Source organism: Triplophysa rosa, linkage group LG15 (assembly GCF_024868665.1).
Source record: "Triplophysa rosa linkage group LG15, Trosa_1v2, whole genome shotgun sequence".
Classification (NCBI taxonomy): domain Eukaryota; kingdom Metazoa; phylum Chordata; class Actinopteri; order Cypriniformes; family Nemacheilidae; genus Triplophysa; species Triplophysa rosa.
The window spans coordinates 24,697,145-24,716,487 of record NC_079904.1 but is presented as its reverse complement, the minus strand read 5'-3'; the positions used below and the strand labels follow the sequence as shown (position 1 = coordinate 24,716,487).

The window sequence follows — 19,343 nt, the reverse complement described above, 5'->3', positions numbered from 1 at the left end:
ACATTGACATCAGGACTAGATGAAATAAACAGAAATGCTTGTCTCTTCTGTGTTTGTCTATTCTTTAGTATCTCTAGTATATTGCAAAGATATCTGCTTATGATAATTAAAAATATTGATTAAAATGTCATCTTAAAACATTGGCGTTAATATTAATTTTATGTAGTAGGCCTATATAATCAGATACTAAGTAACTAGCTACTTGAGTAGTTTTTTCATTGCATCCTTTTTTACTTTTACTCAATTAATTTTTAAACTAGTGACTTTTACTTTTACTTGAGTAACAATTTCTCTAGTTACTTGTACTTTTACTTGAGTAAAGATTTTGGCTACTCTACCCACATCTGGTAAAAAGTCAATCAGTATAAATCAATACAAAGGAGATCGTTTTTTTTATTTTTACAAATAACTTATCTATTACAAAGACAGTTTGGCAGGTAAAATCACAAACATCATTGGATATCAAAGATTTTTCTCATTATTTGCTTTTATAATCTAAAACACGACAGGCCGATTTGATTGTTCCTTTGCTGTTTTTTCCCAAGTTAATAAAACATCATCCTTGAGCACAAAGTAACCGTTCTCTGTGACTAGGGTTTTTCAGAAACCAGCAATTGGAAATTGATATTTATTTGTATTATAAATATACATTATTGTCAGACTTTTTAATGCATGATCCATGCATTATCACTCTCAAAAGTAGATGACAAAAGACTTTCTGAAATCTGGTTAAATCAATGAACGATTAAGTTTGATTAATGTGAAATATTTTTAAGGACCTGTTTAATTTCTCTACGATCTGCAGCTGAGACGTGCACTGCGATCTGTAACAGAGAACCGCAAAAACACAGAAGGTACTTCGTGAAGAATTTCAGCTACACCCAGAAACACGGTGATCTCGTGTATAAAGGCCGGCGGTGTGTGTTGTTTGAAAAGCCCTTGGGAGACTCATCTACTTTCAGGAGGTCACCGTAAGACAAACCTTGCAAAAACGCACATTGTATTGCAAATACTCAGGTAAAGAAACATTCCTTTTCTGGCATTTCTCAGATTAAACCTACATTCCAGTTGTCAAATAGGAAAGCATTTTATTGTCTGACGGCTGTCAAGTTCTTGGACCGTTCCGAGGTCAGGTACCTTATTGTTGCTGCATCTGCAGCTCGTACGCTGGATGGAGCGCTTGACAACGAGCATCCAGGTCTTTTTGCCATTGAATATGCGAGCATCCCTTTAAAGTTCTCACAAAACACCTTAAAGCTCATGGTTTGAAACCAAACACAGTAACACATAGAAATAAATGAAGTCTATGAAGCTATACTTACAGAATTACAAGTGAAATTTTGAGAAACAAAATTCTAAAACTATGTACAGTAAATTCTGTGGCAGAGACTCTTCTCCGTAAACTGTACATCTAAAGCATGCATGTTTTTTTCCATTTTCATTTTGGGTTTCAATTACCAAACAAAAGTCAAAAACTGAGTTTAGCAGATTCCACCTCATGATGAGCATCCATTAAGGAAGTTCTTGAGTTTTCTCCTGTCAGGCGGCTGCACGCTCAGGCACGCTGGCATCCATGCATACATGTCAAGAACATTATTACTGCAGTACTGAACCTCTTCACTGAGCAAGAGGCTGAAATTTCTGGTGAGAAACACACATAGAGCTGTAAACATCATCCAGTCTTCAGTGGACCACACAAATGGACAAACACCAACACCGCGAGGGGGAAAACACCCGTCGGAAGTGATGGCCATCAGCGCATCTCTCTGTACGTCACGTGTACACTGCATGTGTGTGTGTGGCTCAGAAATGGCGTGGAAATTCACACTCTTCACAGCGGTTGAGGGCGGGATGGTTGAGGAAGGTGCAGGCAGTACAGCTCCACTGCACTCCGTCATCATCCTCAGGCTCCGGCATCACCCTCGTGTTCCTACTGCTCTCTGAAACACATCAGACACAAAAAGCCCGTCAGCGGAGCTCGCGCAGAGAAGATTGAGAGAAGAGAGTGGGGAAAAGCAAGAGAACGAGAGAGAAAGACAGAGACCCACCCATGGGTGTGGCCACAGGAGGCGGTACAGGAGGTAAAGAGGGGTCTCTCTTTAACTTGGAGCTGACATTTATTTTGCGTCCTCTCCTGTCTAGAGAGCCGGTGTGATCTGCACCTGGCGAGCATGATGGACAGATTGGATTAAAAGCAGGAAGACCGCTTCACACAGAGGTGAAGAAAGAAGGCTACGTGTGGATGTGTCATCCAAAAGAAAGTGCTAAATAAACATCTACACATTCACAGAAAACTACAGACTGAGAAAAGCAGACAAATGAACAGAAACGCGGACAGACGCAAGGTTTCTTTGAAACTCACCTGATTTTGTTTGACTTTTGATAGGTTTGGGAGGTACTGGACCCAAGAATCCCAGATTGTCATAAAAATTGTGAATCGCAACGGGATTAAAATCTGGTCCTGAAACAAACCAAAACAAAAGCAGCTGTTAAAATCCACACTTACTACAAACAAGATGCGCTGACTTGAGAGGTGATCTAGTTCAAGCCTTCACACTGCTGAAGAGGACTTCATTCATCCCTCAAATCAATCACGGGAAAAACTACTTGAACAAAACCCACGCATGGGTTTGAGCTGACAGAAAACACGGGCTGTGTGTTTGCTGTGAAGAGTTGTGTTAGGGTGGTTTTTGAATTAGTAACGGAAAAGAAAAAAGACCTTCCACACACAAGAGTGATATTGACACACTTCAAGTCTTACTATTTACAAGCACATTAAGCAACATCACACGGCTAAATGTGCTGAATCACAGCTCTGCTCATATATGACATTTCCACTAAATAACCCATTTACGTTCATGGGCAATATTAGCTTCTTAAAAACATCTATAGGTCACTGCAGCCGTGCAGACTATAACGTGTTGATACGACAGAAATATTGCATTCATTTAAATACACTGACCAAAATTAGAAACGCAACACTTTTGTTTTTGACCCCATTTTTCATGAGCTGAACTCAAAGATCTAAGACTTTTTCCATGTACACAAAAGGCCTATTTCTCTCAAATATTGTTCACTAATCTCCTAAATCTGTGTTAGTGAGCACGTCTCCTTTGCCGACATAATCCATCCACCTCACAGGTGTGGCATATCAAGATGCTGATTAGACAGCACGATTATTGCACAGGTGTGCCTTAGGCTGGCCACAATATAAGGCCACTCTAAAATGTGCTGTCATGCTTTTTTTAGCCATTTTCGGTTGCCGAACATTCGGTGCCTCCCTACTTTGGACAAATATGAAAAAACGACACAAAATTGAATACCTTGGAAAATGGCATTTAAGACTTTTTAATACTTTTAATGGCCTTAATTTTCGCTAAATTTATTTATCAACTTTTAATACTTTTTAAGACCCCGCAGACACCCTGATATATGTATGTAAATCATTTTTACCAACAGCACAAATGCAGTGTGAAAGTCTTGAGTACCCCAGACAATGTCGAATAAGACGTACTGTACACATACAAATACATTGAATTCACAATATGCATTGAAAATATACACAATAAAATATGGCTGCAACATTTTTTTATTCAATCTATGAATAATATTTTGATTTGATGATTCATTCTTTTAAATTACCAGTAAATAACTGCAACCTCCCTTGCATTAGTCTTTCAGCCTATTATTTAAACATTTTCATATCAAAAATGAACTTGCTGTTGGGTTCAACTATGACTACCTATGCCAATACAAGTAGATCACTCTAGACTAGGGCTGTCACGATTATGAAATTTGATTGACGATTAATTGTCTAATAAATCATTGCGATTATGACGATTAATTGTCTGTTTTAGGGCTTTGCCAGTTATGGCGATTAATTGTCTGTTTTAGAGCTTTGACTTTTAATTCTCATACATTTTTGATTCAGCGATTGAAACGACCATATTGTTCTGAATACAAGACTATGTTTTTTTCTTGGAAATACATCGGAAAAAATTGGGTCATCATATATTTAAGGTTAAGGCTTTTACCTGTCAATAATACAACCACCAAATACTTGTAAATTAAGTAAATTGATCAGGTGTGAATCGAAGCCACCATTAAAATACTATCAGTCATAGAAAAGCTTCTAGTCTGTTTTTTTCTCACTTGCAAGACTACAATAAAATCTTACTTGTGTGTCAATGAAATTTTGGTAGACTGGTTTTCACACTGAGATTTGCTTAAATAATATTAAATTGTACTGCAGGTAATTTGTATATGTTTTAGTGTTTTTTTAAGTGATTGTGTTGTGGTGGTACATTTTACAAGTATTACCATGCTTTAGTAACAATATATACACTAAAATATGCAATATGCAGATGCACTACAGCTCCCCCTAGTGTCTTCTATAGAGATGTGCAATAATTGCGATGATCTGAAACCATCGCGATGAGGTCAAACAATCGCGATGACACGATTATTTAATAATCGTGACAGCCCTACTCTAGACGAACTTGAAATTTGAGGACAATAAGTTAGTCAGCTGTGTTGTGAGATAACACTTCCTCTTGAGCACATACAGAGATTACAGATGCACCGAAATGAAAATTCTTGGCCAAAACCGACGCAAAATGAAACACTTGGCCAAAGGCCAGATACCGAACATGGCTTTTCGCATTTCTTCTATTTATTTAGCCAATTTTTTCACCACTGCACAAACTGAATGGTCAAAATGCTTTTTATATTTTGTCGTGCTTTTTAATATAATAAAATATAATTCAAAATAAAATTGAGCAAAACAAGTCGGTTAAATTAAACCAAAAAAGTTGAGCCTTCTCACTCATATATTAATAACTGACTGCTGAAAGAATGTACTGTACTCTGTACCCCTACAACAAAACACTTCATTAAAAAGTGTCATTCAACATTATAAGCTAAAACTATGAATAAACTAAAACTGTTGGATTATTATTGGCTACACTGCAAAATGATTTTAACATCCATGCAAGTAATTGTGACTGACAACCATTTCAGTTCACGTCTCTCCTCCAAACTCCGTCCACAAAAGCTGACTGTCACTGTTCTCTCAGAAGGTGGGCTAGAACACACTTTGACAAGATGGTTAGTACCGGGAACTGTGTGCACGCGACCACTGTATGATGTCAAAGGATGTTGCGAGCGACAGGGCTACTGTCAGACTTTCAGTTTCCGAACATAACAGTATTTTAATACTTTTTGTTGTGTACGGTTCGCTCTCTGTATGGCAGTGCTGTCATATTAAAAAAGAGAAATGCTGATTTCCTTCATTTTATTAAAAAGGCAAACAAGCTCTAACCAACAAGCTCAAAGCCATTAAGTACAGTTATTCATTAGGGATGCACCGATACCAGTATCTGTATCGGCCCGATACCAAGCTCATGTACTCGTACTCGTAATGACACACCGATACCAATGACCGATACCTCACGTAACATACACAGAACCCTATGATTTCCGCAATGCGGAAAACGCGGACGGAATCGAGGAATCCAGGCATTTCCTAACAAGAAATAAGCACTGAACAGCTAACGTAACAGTTAACGAAATATTCAGATACTGTTTAAATATGTATTCTGCTTGTTTTACGTCACCGTGTGTGAAAGAGTGGTGTTGCGGTTGCGGTGTAATGAACGCATTGTGCTTGTGGAGCTTTCAGCGCCAGCGTTTCACTGCACGAGGACACGAACACATAAACAAACGCTCTTTGCAGCGTCCCGTCAAAATAAAAGTCCGGTTGACATGAACAAGTTATAATACACTCACTTTTTACCACACCACCCCCCTTCAATTTTTTATAATTTGACCACAGAGTATATTGTTTACTTTAGTAAACTGAAGTAAATGTGCTAGTAAAATTGTGCTACTTATCATAAAAAATAGAACTTGATTAAAAAATAGTACTTAAATTTAAGTAGACCTAAAAACAAAAGAAAAAAGAAAATGTACCAGTAAGATACTGGTTTATTAACATTATTGTACATTATACAGGCATCGGTTATAGGTATCGGTATCACCGAGTACCAGAAAAAAATATCGGTACTCATACTCGGTCTTTAAAAAATGGTATCGGTGCATCCCTATTATTCAGTTATAAAATTATACCACGGTCTGTCTGAATCCTGGATTCTGATTGGCTGAGGGGTTCCAGTCAGATTGATCAGTGTTCTAAATGAATGCTCTAACTCTGATGTGATCATATCTCACACACAAATCAGAGGTCACAGAAACACCACCGAAACTTGTTCTCCACATTGCAACGTGACATTCGTTCATAAATAAAAAATGTCTTTATTCATCATCAACAAGAGATGCACACAGTGCAGGTGATTCACTCAGACAACTGTTAAGTAGGCTCCGTGTTGGGTGGTTCTTTGCCTCATCATTGTGTATTAAAATCCTTTATACAACAGTTCTTTCTGGTTCTGAATCTGATTGGCTGAGAGTCAGTCGGACTAATAAAACAAAGTAAAACGTGCACATTTGGCACAGTGTCTCTTTCTATTCACAGCACTCAGGAATGGTTTAAAAAATGACTGGAACAAGCACATGTTTACATTAAAAAACAATGGAAAGTGCCGCAGTGCAAAGGGAATAATGCATTCTTTGAAGTCTCTCTCTCTCGTTCGTTCACACGCATATGCACAGCCTCGTTATTTCTCACTAATCACTTCACTGAAGCAGCACAGTGCTAAAAATGCAACATCGCTCTTGTAGTCGTGTGATACGGCTCTATATCAGCGGCTGTGACTGTCTCCTGTACTCGTGCCTCAGGACTAATCACAGCCATGCTGATATAGAGCCACATCACATGACTACAAGAGTGATATTGCATTATCTGAATGCTTACATAACAGTTCTCTAGTCAAACAAATCAAGAGTGGTAAATATTGTCTCTTTAATATGACATCAGCAGCAGATTTATTGGCTACGCTCACAAGTAGCATTTTTAACAACTGAATGCTTAATGTTGTTTTGTGAGTCTTACCGATGGGGTTGCAGGTTAAAAGATAACTTGGTGACAACTTCACCACACAACGTAGAAACAATGTGCTTAAAAGGTTGGCTACATTGTGACAATGTTGTGTGTTTACTGGGATGAATGAAGAGTGAGGACAGCATGACGACGTACCTTGTGTTTGAAGGAGATCAATCTCTTTGGTTAAACAATCGATATCAATCTGCAGTAATCTGTTCTTACATCTCAACTGCTGCATTTCCTCGATCTGTAACAACAACACACTGTTAGAGTTCTGCATGACATTACATACATTATTCTCTTCAGACTCAATGCATCATCAGCAATGGCAATGCTTCTCAACTGCTGTGCACAACTGATCTCTCCTAATAAGATGAATATTTGAATACAAATTGTGCAGAACAGATTATATAGCGAGCGTGCGAGAGCGTGTGAGTGAGCGAGTGTGTGTGAGTGAGTGAGCGAGCGTGTGAGTGAGCGAGCGTGTGAGTGAGCGAGAGTGAGCGAGCGTGTGAGTGAGCGAGCGTGTGAGTGAGCGAGAGTGTGTGAGTGAGTGAGCGAGCAAGCGAGCGTGTGAATGAGTGAGCGAGAGTGTGTGAGCAAGCGAGCGTGTGAATGAGTGAGCGAGAGTGTGTGAGCGAGCGAGCGTGTGAATGAGTGAGCGAGAGTGTGTGAGCGAGCGAGCGTGTGAATGAGTGAGGGAGAGTGTGTGAGCAAGCGAGCGTGTGAATGAGTGAGCTAGAGTGTGTGAGCGAGCGAGCGTGTGAGTGAGTGAGTATGGAAAGCCAGGAGGGTCAAAAACGTGTGAATTTTAACACGTCAACAACACGTTGAGAACACGTTGTTTGCGCGTAGAATATGTGTTGTTTGCGCGTAGAGTACGTGTAGTTTACGCGTGAAAAATCAACGCGTATTTGACGCGTAAACAACACGTATTCTATGTGCAAACAACACATATTCTATGCGCAAACAACACATATTCTACGCGCAAGCAACGCGTTCTCGACACGTGACGTCAGACGTCAATTTCGCGTGTTTTTGAGCCATCCGGCCACTTGACCAGTTTGAACATGTAAGCGTGAAGAGTTCCTATTGGCTGTTGAGCGGTAGGGTTAAACCATTACTGTAGGCCTAGGGGTTTGATTTCCATTTCTATACTCTTTGCCATCACAATGCATGTAACATGCGAAAGATCCACTTATCTATTTGTGCTTGATGGCCAGTGAAAGTCCTCACCACAACAAGCTATTAGATAAAGACTTTAAAAATCGTATTTATTTTCTAATTTTCTCGCAATTGAAATTGATTGTTTTTAGCAGAGACGGTAAGTACTCAAAATACTTTGAGCAAGTTCCAGCTTGAATGGTTTAGGGGTAAAGACAACGTACGACTCATCAGCCCGATTGCGGTTCGAATCTACCTCTTGCCAAACGTGTTATCTCCTTTTCCCATCCCTCATCAGATTGAAAAGGCATATTTGTTGTAGCGCAAATTAAGGAAATGTTACGAAAGTCGAAATAAAGTGCCTCACGGCTAATAAATAATGAAGCTTTTATCTGATAAAGTTACTGGTAGGTGTAGTAGGGAGGGCTTTAACTGTCCCAAAGGCACCATTCTTTTGTAACAAAGATGCTGCTAACGTTACAGGTGGCAGCAAAATACTGTGGGAAGGATTTTTAAGCGCACTGCACGCTTGCTTTGAGTTCAATGATCTTGTTTGTTTTCTATTTGCTCTTTCTTGAGATTGATTGTTTTATCTATAGCTTGGCGAGCTTATACGAGCTTAGCCTGAGGCTTTTCTCTAGCTCATCTTTTGCAAGACTTGCAAGAATACCATGACAGTTGTACTCAGTAAAGGTAATTTAACTTATAATACCTATATATGTGTGTACATAGTATGTAGATACATATGTGTCTGTATTTCATTGCTTTGTTTTTTCCTCTTTTTGTGTTGTACAGCTGCTTTGATACAACGCAATTTGTAAAAAGCGCAAATAAACATAAATTTGACTTGACTTTTTTCCTGCTTCTCTGTAGACTATAAAATTAAATACGACTAAAATAAAGTCTATTCAAACAGAGTACAAGTACCTGCAACGTTGACAAAGTAAATAAGTAAAAGGCTCTTGCGTGGTGTATGGTTGGAGACGTCAAATCCCCCTTTTGCCGAACGTGTTTTCCTTTACTCATCAGGTTGGAAAGGCATTTGTTTCAGCACAAGGACATGTTCAAAAGGTGTAAAACGCTTCATGTGTTTTTATGCAAGAGAGGAGAGATCGCCCTGCATTTTTATGAAGTAAACACCTGATTTTACATTATAACACAGGTTTATGTTTCAGAGGGAAATCCCTAACAACATATAAAATGTATAACTTTATGATATTTTACAGTTTTATTTAAGTTGCGACGTGCTTTGATCACTTTGATTTCCCCTGAGCAGCGGGAAGAATGCTGTCATCTTCGTCCATATAGGACATCATTAGACAAAATAATCTAAATGATTTTATTTGCCTACACTCACAATACCAGCAAAAGTTAGTGCTTTTGTAAAACAAGAAAAATGATGCCCGTTCTGCCTTCTTTTTGAAATATAAATATAAGATAAATAAATACGAATTTATACAGAAATCAGTTTTTCTTTTTAAAAATAAGTTAAATAAATATTCAAAACTAATTGTCACCTGAACACACAGAACACCTTGCGATAATTTTTAAGCGCACAAAAAGTACTGCTTTCATAAGATAAGGACATTTATCAATAATAGTCACAACAGCTAGCAGTGGTGTGGTTTTTAAAGTTTTAGAATGAAAAATTATTTTCTTGAATAGTAATCTTAACGAAAATAACCAGTATAAATAAAATTAGTTTCACACTTAAGAAGAAGAATCTAATGTTTGCTCGGGTTTTCAATATGTTCTGCAAAAGGTTTGTCTCTAATATAAATTACAGAGGGATCAATAAATTCCTTCTCTGGCGAAATTCAGAATTACAACATTTCTGATGTGTTAATATGAAAATATAATCCCCACATATTACCCGCACAAAAAAGAAGAAAAAAAGCTCATTGAGCCATGGTTAAACGGTGCACACCCAACACAGGGTTTTATATGGCTATATTTATATTTTCTTGTCTCTGCCAAAATACAAATAGTCCAATTCATTTGTAGGCCATACGTCAAAATCAAAGTGTCGTGTTCCCGGTCTGATCCCCGGGCTTTGTTGTCTTTTTGTCAGTGTGCGTGTTGTTGTTGTGTCGAGCACACGGCTTTTTGTTTTGACAGCTTGCTATGTGCTCCATTTGTTGGCTATAATTGCTTCAGGTTTGTACATTTTAATTCACAGAAATCTTACAAAATTTGTCGTCTCCCGAAAACCGTGTCCTTTTTTGTCACATCCATAACACATTTTTTTTATTATTTAAAAAAAAAAACTTGTGCATAGAATGATATTTTTCTGATGTTTAAACTCTATTAACAAGTGTTTACCGAAATAGGGTTCAGTAAAATGGTAACAAATAATAATAATAATAATGTGTTTATTTTTTATAGCGCCTTTCAAGAACCCAAGGTCACTTTACAAAGTAATACAAGCAATTGGCAAACATAATACACCAAACAATCAGAGGGAACAGTCATACACACAAGTGTTGACAACAAGAAACTACAGTTAATTAACAATAAAAGGTCTCGCAATCATATGATGAAAGTTGATGAAAGGGGAAGCATAGGGTTAGAAGAGTTATTTAGAGAACAAAATGAATAGATGAGTTTTAAGTTGAGACTTAAAGGTCTGGAGAGAGGAGGCGGCACGAACATTATGGGGCAGCTTATTCCATAGCTTAGGGCCTATAATACAGAAGGCTCTGCCACCCACCGTAGAGAGTTTATACTTGGGCACAACAAGCAAGTTATAATTGCTAGATCTGAGAGTCCGTGCAGGAACACATGGTGACACTAACTCAGCTAGATATTGAGGTGCAAGGCCATTATGGGCCTTATAAACTAAAACTAAGAGTTTGAACTGAATACGTTTGGGCACAGGAAGCCAGTGAAGTTGGTGAAGGATGGGAGTGATATGCGCAGATTTTTTATTAAATGTAAGAACTCAAGCAGCAGAGTTTTGCACCATTTGGAGATGATTAATAACTTTGGCAGGTAAGCCGCTATATAAGGAGTTACAGTAGTCCAATCTCGAGGTTATAAAAGCATGGATAATAGTTTCAGCATCTGCAAAATTAAGTGAGGGACGTATACGAACAATATTTCGCAGTTGATAAAAGCATGATTTAACTATCTGACCAATGTGTGAATCAAAGCATAACGCAGAGTCAAACAACACTCCCAAATTTCGCACAGTTGTTGAGGGCCTAATCTGGACACCTTCGATATCTATGAAGAAGTCATGCTGGGAGGAGCTCTGTGATTTAGGGCCAACCAGCAGGATTTCGGTTTTGTCTGCATTTAGTTGTAGACAGTTATCTGACATCCAGGTTTTAAGTTCTTGAAGACAGAAAACAATAGAAGGGGGTGGGCAAACTGAGCTTGGTTGAACTGTAAAATAGATTTGAATATCATCAGCGTAACTATGAAAATTGAGACCATGACGTCTGATGATCTGACCCAATGTCAACACATAAATGAGAAATAAAAGAGGACCAAGTACGGAACCTTGGGGTACACCATGGGAAATAGTGAAAGTGCAAGATCGATTCTTATCTATCCTAACAAATTGCTGTCTATCCGATAGATAAGATGTTAGCCACTGAAACACCATTGATACCTATAGCAGATAGTCGAGAAAGAAGTACAGAGTGGCAAACAGTATCAAAAGCTGCACTCAGATCAAGGAGAACCAGGATACTGTGGGCACCTGAATCAGAAACCTTAAGGAGATCATTAACCACTTTTAAAAGTGCTGTTTCTGTACTGTGAGAGGGACGGAAACCAGATTGAAACTGCTCATAAAGATTGTGTTTCTCTAAATGAGACTGCAGTTGTGCTGCAACTACCTTCTCAAGTATTTTAGCAACAAAAGGGAGGTTTGAAATTGGTCTAAAATTGTTCAGATCTGTATTGTCAAGTCCAGGTTTCTTAAGGATTAGAGTGATGGCAGCTACTTTTAGGTCTTGTGGAACATAACCAGTGGCAAGGGATATATTTATTATATGAGAAATAGGCTGGATGAGTGAAGGCAAAACGATTTTGAGTAAGTATGTTCGAATAGGATCAAGTGTGCAGGAGGCAGAGTTCGATTTGATAACCAGCTGTTCAACCGCAGATATATTTGTGGGTAAGAAAGTGTTAAGTGGGTGACCTATCAGACATGGAGAAAGCTGGGGAGAGAAAGATGGGGAAAAGTCTTGGTAAATGTTATCAATTTTACGTAAGAAAAAAGACTGAAAGCTTTCACAGAGATCTACAGAGCCATTAATAGCTGCAGATGATGGTTTAACAAGTTTGTTGATCTCAGAGAAAAGGGCTTTAGGTTTACACTTAGCTTTATTAATGACCGTAGAGAGATAGGTAGAGCGTGCAGTGTTAAGTGCTTCTTTATACTTCACTACTGAATCTGAAAAAGCAATAGCATGCACTACAAGGGAGGATTTTTTATGAAGTCGTTCATAACGCCTACATTCAGCTTTCATTACTCTAAGTTCAGGGGTGAACCAAGGAGAGGAGTGAACAGAAGGGACAGTTCTAGTTTTTAGTGGAGCAAGATCATCCAAAACATTACAAATAGTTTCATTATAGGTTGAGAGTATCTCATCAGGGCTCAGGGGGTTGAGTGCGGATGAGAGAGGTTTTTCTGTTGCCATTGCTGCCTCCCAGCAATGGCAACAGAAAAACTGTCAATGGTTACAGATTTCAGGTTACGGTAAGAAATAGTAGATTTAGTTTTTGGTTTCACAAGGGGGAGAGGAAAACCAAAGACAATAAGTTTATGATCAGAGATGCCCATTTCATGACCCTGAGCACCAACACTGTCAATACCAACAGTGCAAAGCAAATCAAGAGTACGAGAATGTAAATGCGCAGGAAAATCAATATGCTGTGATACATCAAAATAATCCAAAACAGACAAGAAATCTTTAGCAGTATTACAATCAGAATCAACATGTATATTAAAGTCACCTAGCATTATGATTCTGTCATGCTGGGCACAGGCGAGAGTTAGAAGTTCAGTCAACTCAGAGAGGAAACTCGGGTTATGTTTAGGGGGTCTATAAATCAACAGAATCAGAAGTGGAGCAGGACCAGCAAGTTTAAAGGATAGACATTCAAAACTTGAAACATTAAGAACATCATATTTGGTCATTTTATAATTGTTCTTAAATACCACAGCCAAACCACCACCTCTGCCAGTAAGACGAGGTTTTGTCAGATAACTATATCCAGGAGGAGTTAATAGATTAAGTTCAATGAAGTCATCAGGCATTTGCCAGGTTTCAGTTAAAAATAGTAAATCCAGATTCCCTTGCCATTCAAGGAACGAGTGTTCAAAAGGCAACAAATACATTCTCTGAGCATTTTAACGTCACATCCATCTAGGAGTGAGATGTGCTGACATAAAGGCTAGAGATAGGAATAGGTTATGACATTATCTGTGGGGAAAAAATATACTTTTGAGCCTAAATGTTCTTGTACTCCATTTGAAGCATTGGCTAGAGGGCAACAGTTCAAAAGGATTGTGGCCAGGGTATGAACTCTTTGATGGCTTTTCCTGCCATTTTCAAGGACTACAAGGATGGGTCTAACTTCAAGTCTCTAACTTCAGGTCCTGTGAGATGGTGGGGCTTTCCTGATTTCACCAAGTGAGAGTCAATGTTGACCCTGTGACAACGTTTCAATCAACCAATCAGATTTGAGGGATTAGTTACACTTCATGTTAAGATTAAGCTAGCCAAGGCTTTGTGCCTCTGCACCCTTATTATTCATGTATCATTTCCCTCTGATTTAAGGGCTATGGTTATGGTTATGGTTAGAGTTTGGAGTGGGTGTAGACTTTTTCTACAAAAACGTTGTCAACAATGTTGCCATAACAACATCTCTTACTTGGCAAAATCTGTTCAAGTGAGATGGTGGAACCCAGTGACCTGAAGGACTCCACAGCAAAACAATTACAAAATATTGTGTGTTTTGGGCCATATTCGATTTAAATTGAATCTTTTAAAAGGGATAAGATATGAGCTGTCTCTTCTTCTCACTGGAAGCTGCTCTCTCTGGCTCTTCTCCTCTGGCCTGTTTTCCTTGAGCTCTGCTCTTGAGTTCTGCCCTTACTTCATTCTCTTCCTTTTTACTTGAGCTTTGGGGTTCAGGCCACTAGGCCATGCTTCCAGGCTCTCCTTTGTTCTTCTAGACTTTATTTGGACTTACATCCAATTTTTCACATTTAATTTATTTAAATGACTTTAAATGATTCATTGGTTAATTTTAATATGAAATTACAATTATTTTATCTGTTAAACTAATCTGAATTAGTGAAATGAACCAAATCTGTGAGCGGCGGCAGGCAACCCCCTTGGCCTACTGTATATATACATATACATACACATATATATACATAGGTCTACAGTAGCATATATTTGCACCTCAGTATTGTAGTTCATTATAAAACAGCATGCAATAATAACATTTTGAGTGTAAATTATCATATTTATTAAATGAATGCCACATTATTGGGATAGTTAAAGCCCTCTCTACCCTACCAGATAAAGGATTCGTTATTTATTACCTGTGAGGTGTTTTATTTCCACTTTCGGAACGTTTTCTTTATTTGTGCTGAAAACAAACGCCTTTCCACTCTGATTAGTAATGGGAAAAGGAGAAGAAAAGTTTGGCAATAGGTGGATTTGAACCCCCTTCGATTGGAGCAAAAGCTATACTTTCGTACGGGATCACTACCCCTGTGCCGCTGGAGCTGATAAATAAGTGGTGAACAACATATTCTTGTACAATCCGACCGTTTTTAACGGAGAGTAGCGCATTTTCTCCGTTGTCGGCTTTATTGTTATCCGGCGAAACAGCCTATACAGTATGTGCTTGATTTTCTTATCAAGAACGTGTAACACAAAATATTCATACAGTATACCACAGACTCGTGGCCGTAGCCGAGGTTTGAAACCTAATATTACCAATAAATGCTATAAATTATTCAACATGAATAAATATAATGATTAATAAAGTTAACAAATTATAAACTTATATATCTATGGACAGGGCTTAATACTGTGGCTAGAGGTTTTCTAAAACAACTTTCGTTACTGGTTAATTTCGCTTCGAACCTGTGTTGGTCCTGACTCCAAATAGGGAGGCGGATGGGGCGGCGTCATTACCCCTAGGCCACTCAAGCTGACATATAAAAGCATCTTTTAATTATTTAGTGTCTCTGCTAAAAATATAAATCACAAGAATGAGTGATAGATGATAAATAAGATTATTAAATATCTATATCTAATAGCTTGTTGTGGTGAGGACTTTCACTGGCCATCAAGCACAAATAGATAAGTGGATCTTTTGTATGTTACATGCATTGTGATGGCAAAGAGTATAGAAATGGAAATCAAACCCCTAGGCCTACAGTAATGGTTTAACCCTACCGCTCAACAGCCAATAGGAACTCTTCACGCTTACACGTTCAAACTGGTCAAGTGGCCGGATGGCTCAAAAACACGCGAAATTGACATCTGACGTCACGCGTCGAGAACGCATTGTTTGCACGTAGAATACGTGTTGTTTACACGTCAAATATGTGTCAATTTTTCAAACAACACGTATTCTACGCGCAAACAACACGTTCTCGACGTGTTGTTGACGTGTTAAAATTTGCGCGTTGTTGACGTGTTAAAATTCGCGCGTTGTTGACGTGTTAAAATTCACGCGTTTTTGACCCTCCTGGCTTTCCATAAGCGAGAGCGTGTGTGTGTGTGTGTGAGTGAGTGAGAGTGTGTGAGTGAGTGAGTGAGTGAGTGAGTGAGTGAGTGAGTGAGTGAGTGAGTGAGTGAGAGTGTGTGAGTGAGCGAGCGTGTGTGAGCGAGCGTGTGAGCGAGCGTGAGTGAGCGAGCGTGTGAGCGAGCGTGTGAACGAGCGAGAGCGTATGAGTGAGTGTGAGCATGTGAGTGTGTGAGCGAGCGTGAGCATGTGAGTGAGTGAGCGAGCGTGAGTAAGCGAGTGAGTGAGCGCGAGCGAGTGAGCGTGAGCATGTGAGTGAGCGTGAGAGTGAGTGAGGGAGCGAGCGTGAGTGAGCGCGAGCGAGTGAGCGTGAGCATGTGAGTGAGCGTGAGCATGTGAGTGAGCGTGAGCATGTGAGTGAGCGTGAGCATGTGAGTGAGTGAGTGAGCGAGCGAGCAAGCATGTGAGCGAGCGAGCATGTGAGTGAGTGAGAGCGTGTGAGTGAGTGAGCGAGCGAGCAAGCGTGTGTGAGCGAGCGTGTGAGTGAGCGAGCGCGAGCGAGTGAGCATGTGAGTGAGTGAGTGAGAGTGAGTGAGTGAGTGAGTGAGTGAGAGCGTGTGAGTGAGAGCGTGTGAGTGAGAGCGTGTGAGTGAGTGAGTGAGTGAGTGAGTGAGTGAGTGAGTGAGTGAGTGAGTGAGTGAGTGAGTGAGAGCGTGTGAGTGAGAGCGTGTGAGTGAGAGAGTGTGAGTGAGAGCGTGTGAGTGAGTGAGCGTGAGCGTGTGAGTGAGCGAGAGCGTGTGAGTGAGCGTGTGAGTGAATGAGCGAGAGCGTGTGAGTGAGTGAGTGAGTGAGTGAGTGAGTGAGTGTGAGTGAGTGAGCAAGTGTGTGTGAGTGAGCGTGTGAGTGAGCGTGAGCGTGTGAGTGAGTGAGTGTGAGTGAGTGAGCAGTGTGTGTGAGCGTGAGCGTGTGAGTGAGCGAGAGCGTGTGAGTGAGCGAGAGCTGTGAGTGAGTGAGCAGGGTGGAGGTGGAGCGTGAGGAGGAGAGGTGTAGGAGCGAGAGCGTGTGAGTGAGTGAGCGAGAGCGTGTGTGTGAGTGAGCGAGAGCGTGTGAGTGAGCGAGAGCGTGTGAGTGAGCAAGTGCGTGTGAGTGAGCGAGAGCGTGTGAGTGAGTGTATGTGAGTGAGTGTGCAAGTGTGTGTGAGTGAGCGAGAGCGTGTGAGTGAGTGTATGTGAGTGAGTGTGAAGTGTGTTTGAGTGAGCGAGAGCGTGTGAGTGAGTGAGCGAGAGCGTGTGAGTGAGCGAGAGCGTGTGAGTGAGCGAGAGCGTGTGATTGAGCGAGTGTGTGTGTGTGAGTGAGCGAGAGCGTGTGAGTGAGTGAGCGAGTGTGTGTGAGTGAGCGAGAGCGTGTGAGTGAGCGAGTGTGTGTGAGTGGTGAGCGAGCGTTGAGTGAGCGGGTGAGTGAGCGAGTGTGTGTGGGACGTGAGCGAGGAGTGTGTGAGTGAGTGAGCAGTGTGTGTGAGTGACGAGCGTGTGAGTGAGCGAGTGTGTGTGAGTGAGTGAGGAGAGCGAGTGAGTAGAGGCTGTGAGTGATGAGCGGAGCGTTGTGGAGTGCGAGAGCGTGTGAGTGAGCGAGGCGATGTTGAGTGAGCGAGAGCGTGTGAGTGAGTGTATGTGAGTGAGTGTGCAAGTGTGTGTGAGTGAGCGAGAGCGTGTGAGTGAGTGTATGTGAGTGAGTGTGCAAGTGTGTTTGAGTGAGCGAGAGCGTGTGAGTGAGTGAGCGAGAGCGTGTGAGTGAGCGAGAGCGTGTGAGTGAGCGAGAGCGTGTGATTGAGCGAGTGTGTGTGTGTGAGTGAGCGAGAGCGTGTGAGTGAGTGAGCGAGTGTGTGTGAGTGAGCGAGAGCGTGTGAGTGAGCGAGTGTGTGTGAGTGAGTGAGCGAGAGCGTGTGAGTGAGCGAGTTGTGTGTGTGAGTGAGCGAGAGCGTGTGAGTGAGTGAGTGAGTGAGTGAGGGAGTGAGTGAGGTGAGTGAGTGAGGTGAGTGAGTGAGTGAGGTGAGTGAGTGAGTGAGGTGAGTGAGTGAGGTGAGTGAGTGAGTGAGGGAGTGAGTGAGTGAGTGAGGTGAGTGAGTGAGGGAGTGAGTGAGTGAGGTGAGCGAGTGAGTGAGGGAGTGAGTGAGTGAGGGAGTGAGTGAGTGTGAGTGAGTGAGAGCGTGTGAGTGGGAGTGTGAGTGAGAGGAGTGAGTGAGTGAGCGAGAGCGTGTGAGTGAGTGTATGTGAGTGAGTGTGCAAGTGTGTGTGAGTGAGCGAGAGCGTGTGAGTGAGTGTATGTGAGTGAGTGTGCAAGTGTGTTTGAGTGAGCGAGAGCGTGTGAGTGAGCAAGTGCGTGTGAGTGAGCGAGAGCGTGTGAGTGAGTGTATGTGAGTGAGTGTGCAAGTGTGTGTGAGTGAGCGAGAGCGTGTGAGTGAGTGTATGTGAGTGAGTGTGCAAGTGTGTTTGAGTGAGCGAGAGCGTGTGAGTGAGTGAGCGAGAGCGTGTGAGTGAGCGAGAGCGTGTGAGTGAGCGAGAGCGTGTGATTGAGCGAGTGTGTGTGTGTGAGTGAGCGAGAGCGTGTGAGTGAGTGAGCGAGTGTGTGTGAGTGAGCGAGAGCGTGTGAGTGAGCGAGTGTCTGATGAGTGAGTGAGCTGAGCGTGTGAGTGAGCGAGTGTGTGTGTGTTTGAGTGAGCGAGAGCGTGTGAGTGAGTGAGCGAGAGCGTGTGAGTGAGCGAGAGCGTGTGAGTGAGCGAGAGCGTGTGAGTGAGCGAGAGCGTGTGATTGAGCGAGTGTGTGTGTGTGAGTGAGCGAGAGCGTGTGAGTGAGTGAGCGAGTGTGTGTGAGTGAGCGAGAGCGTGTGAGTGAGCGAGTGTGTGTGAGTGAGTGAGCGAGAGCGTGTGAGTGAGCGAGTGTGTGTGTGTGAGTGAGCGAGAGCGTGTGAGTGAGTGAGCGAGAGCGTGTGAGTGAGCGAGAGCGTGTTAATGGTCGCACTGGTGCGACTGTCAAACTGATCAATATATATTTTTTGCGTATTATAAATTTAATGCGCAGAAATGTTATATTTTAGAATTTTTTTTAGATTTGTAAATGTTATATTGCGCAAGCTGCGCATTCAGTCACTCATTTTCGTCTCACCACCTTCAACCATTCACTTATCTATCAGTGCCCCACCCCCAAAGACGTAATTCGCGGGTTACGGGAAAGAGGCGAAGGACTGAAAGAGCAGACGAGTGAAGCGCTCAATCTTGCAACTTAAATAAATATGCAGAACACAAGAATTTCCCCTGCTAAGGTACAAAACAGCAAAGATAACGAAATGTGTTGCAAGTATTGTATGCATGTGAAGCTAATGCAAGAAACACGTGTTTAAACTTTAAGCACTGAACTATTGTATAAAGATCTCTAACAATACTGCAAAGCATACAAAA

The 19,343-nt window shown here is 41.2% G+C and overlaps 1 protein-coding gene across 2 annotated transcripts in view; it reads right to left on the bottom strand.

The window, feature by feature from the left end:
* Positions 1-375: 375 nt before the first annotated feature.
* tab2 (TGF-beta activated kinase 1 (MAP3K7) binding protein 2) overlaps positions 376-19,343 on the bottom strand; it is a 44,181-nt gene continuing 25,213 nt past the window's right edge. The window contains exons 5-8 of one of the 2 annotated variants that reach the window (XM_057352107.1): positions 7,154-7,247; positions 2,363-2,461; positions 2,049-2,162; positions 376-1,940 (exon numbers count right to left, since the gene is read on the bottom strand). In XM_057352107.1, the coding sequence (XP_057208090.1) occupies positions 1,804-1,940; positions 2,049-2,162; positions 2,363-2,461; positions 7,154-7,247 (444 nt within the window). In that variant the 3' untranslated portion in view covers positions 376-1,803. The remainder of the gene's footprint in view (positions 1,941-2,048; positions 2,163-2,362; positions 2,462-7,153; positions 7,248-19,343) is intronic. The other variant, XM_057352108.1, reaches the window with a different exon arrangement.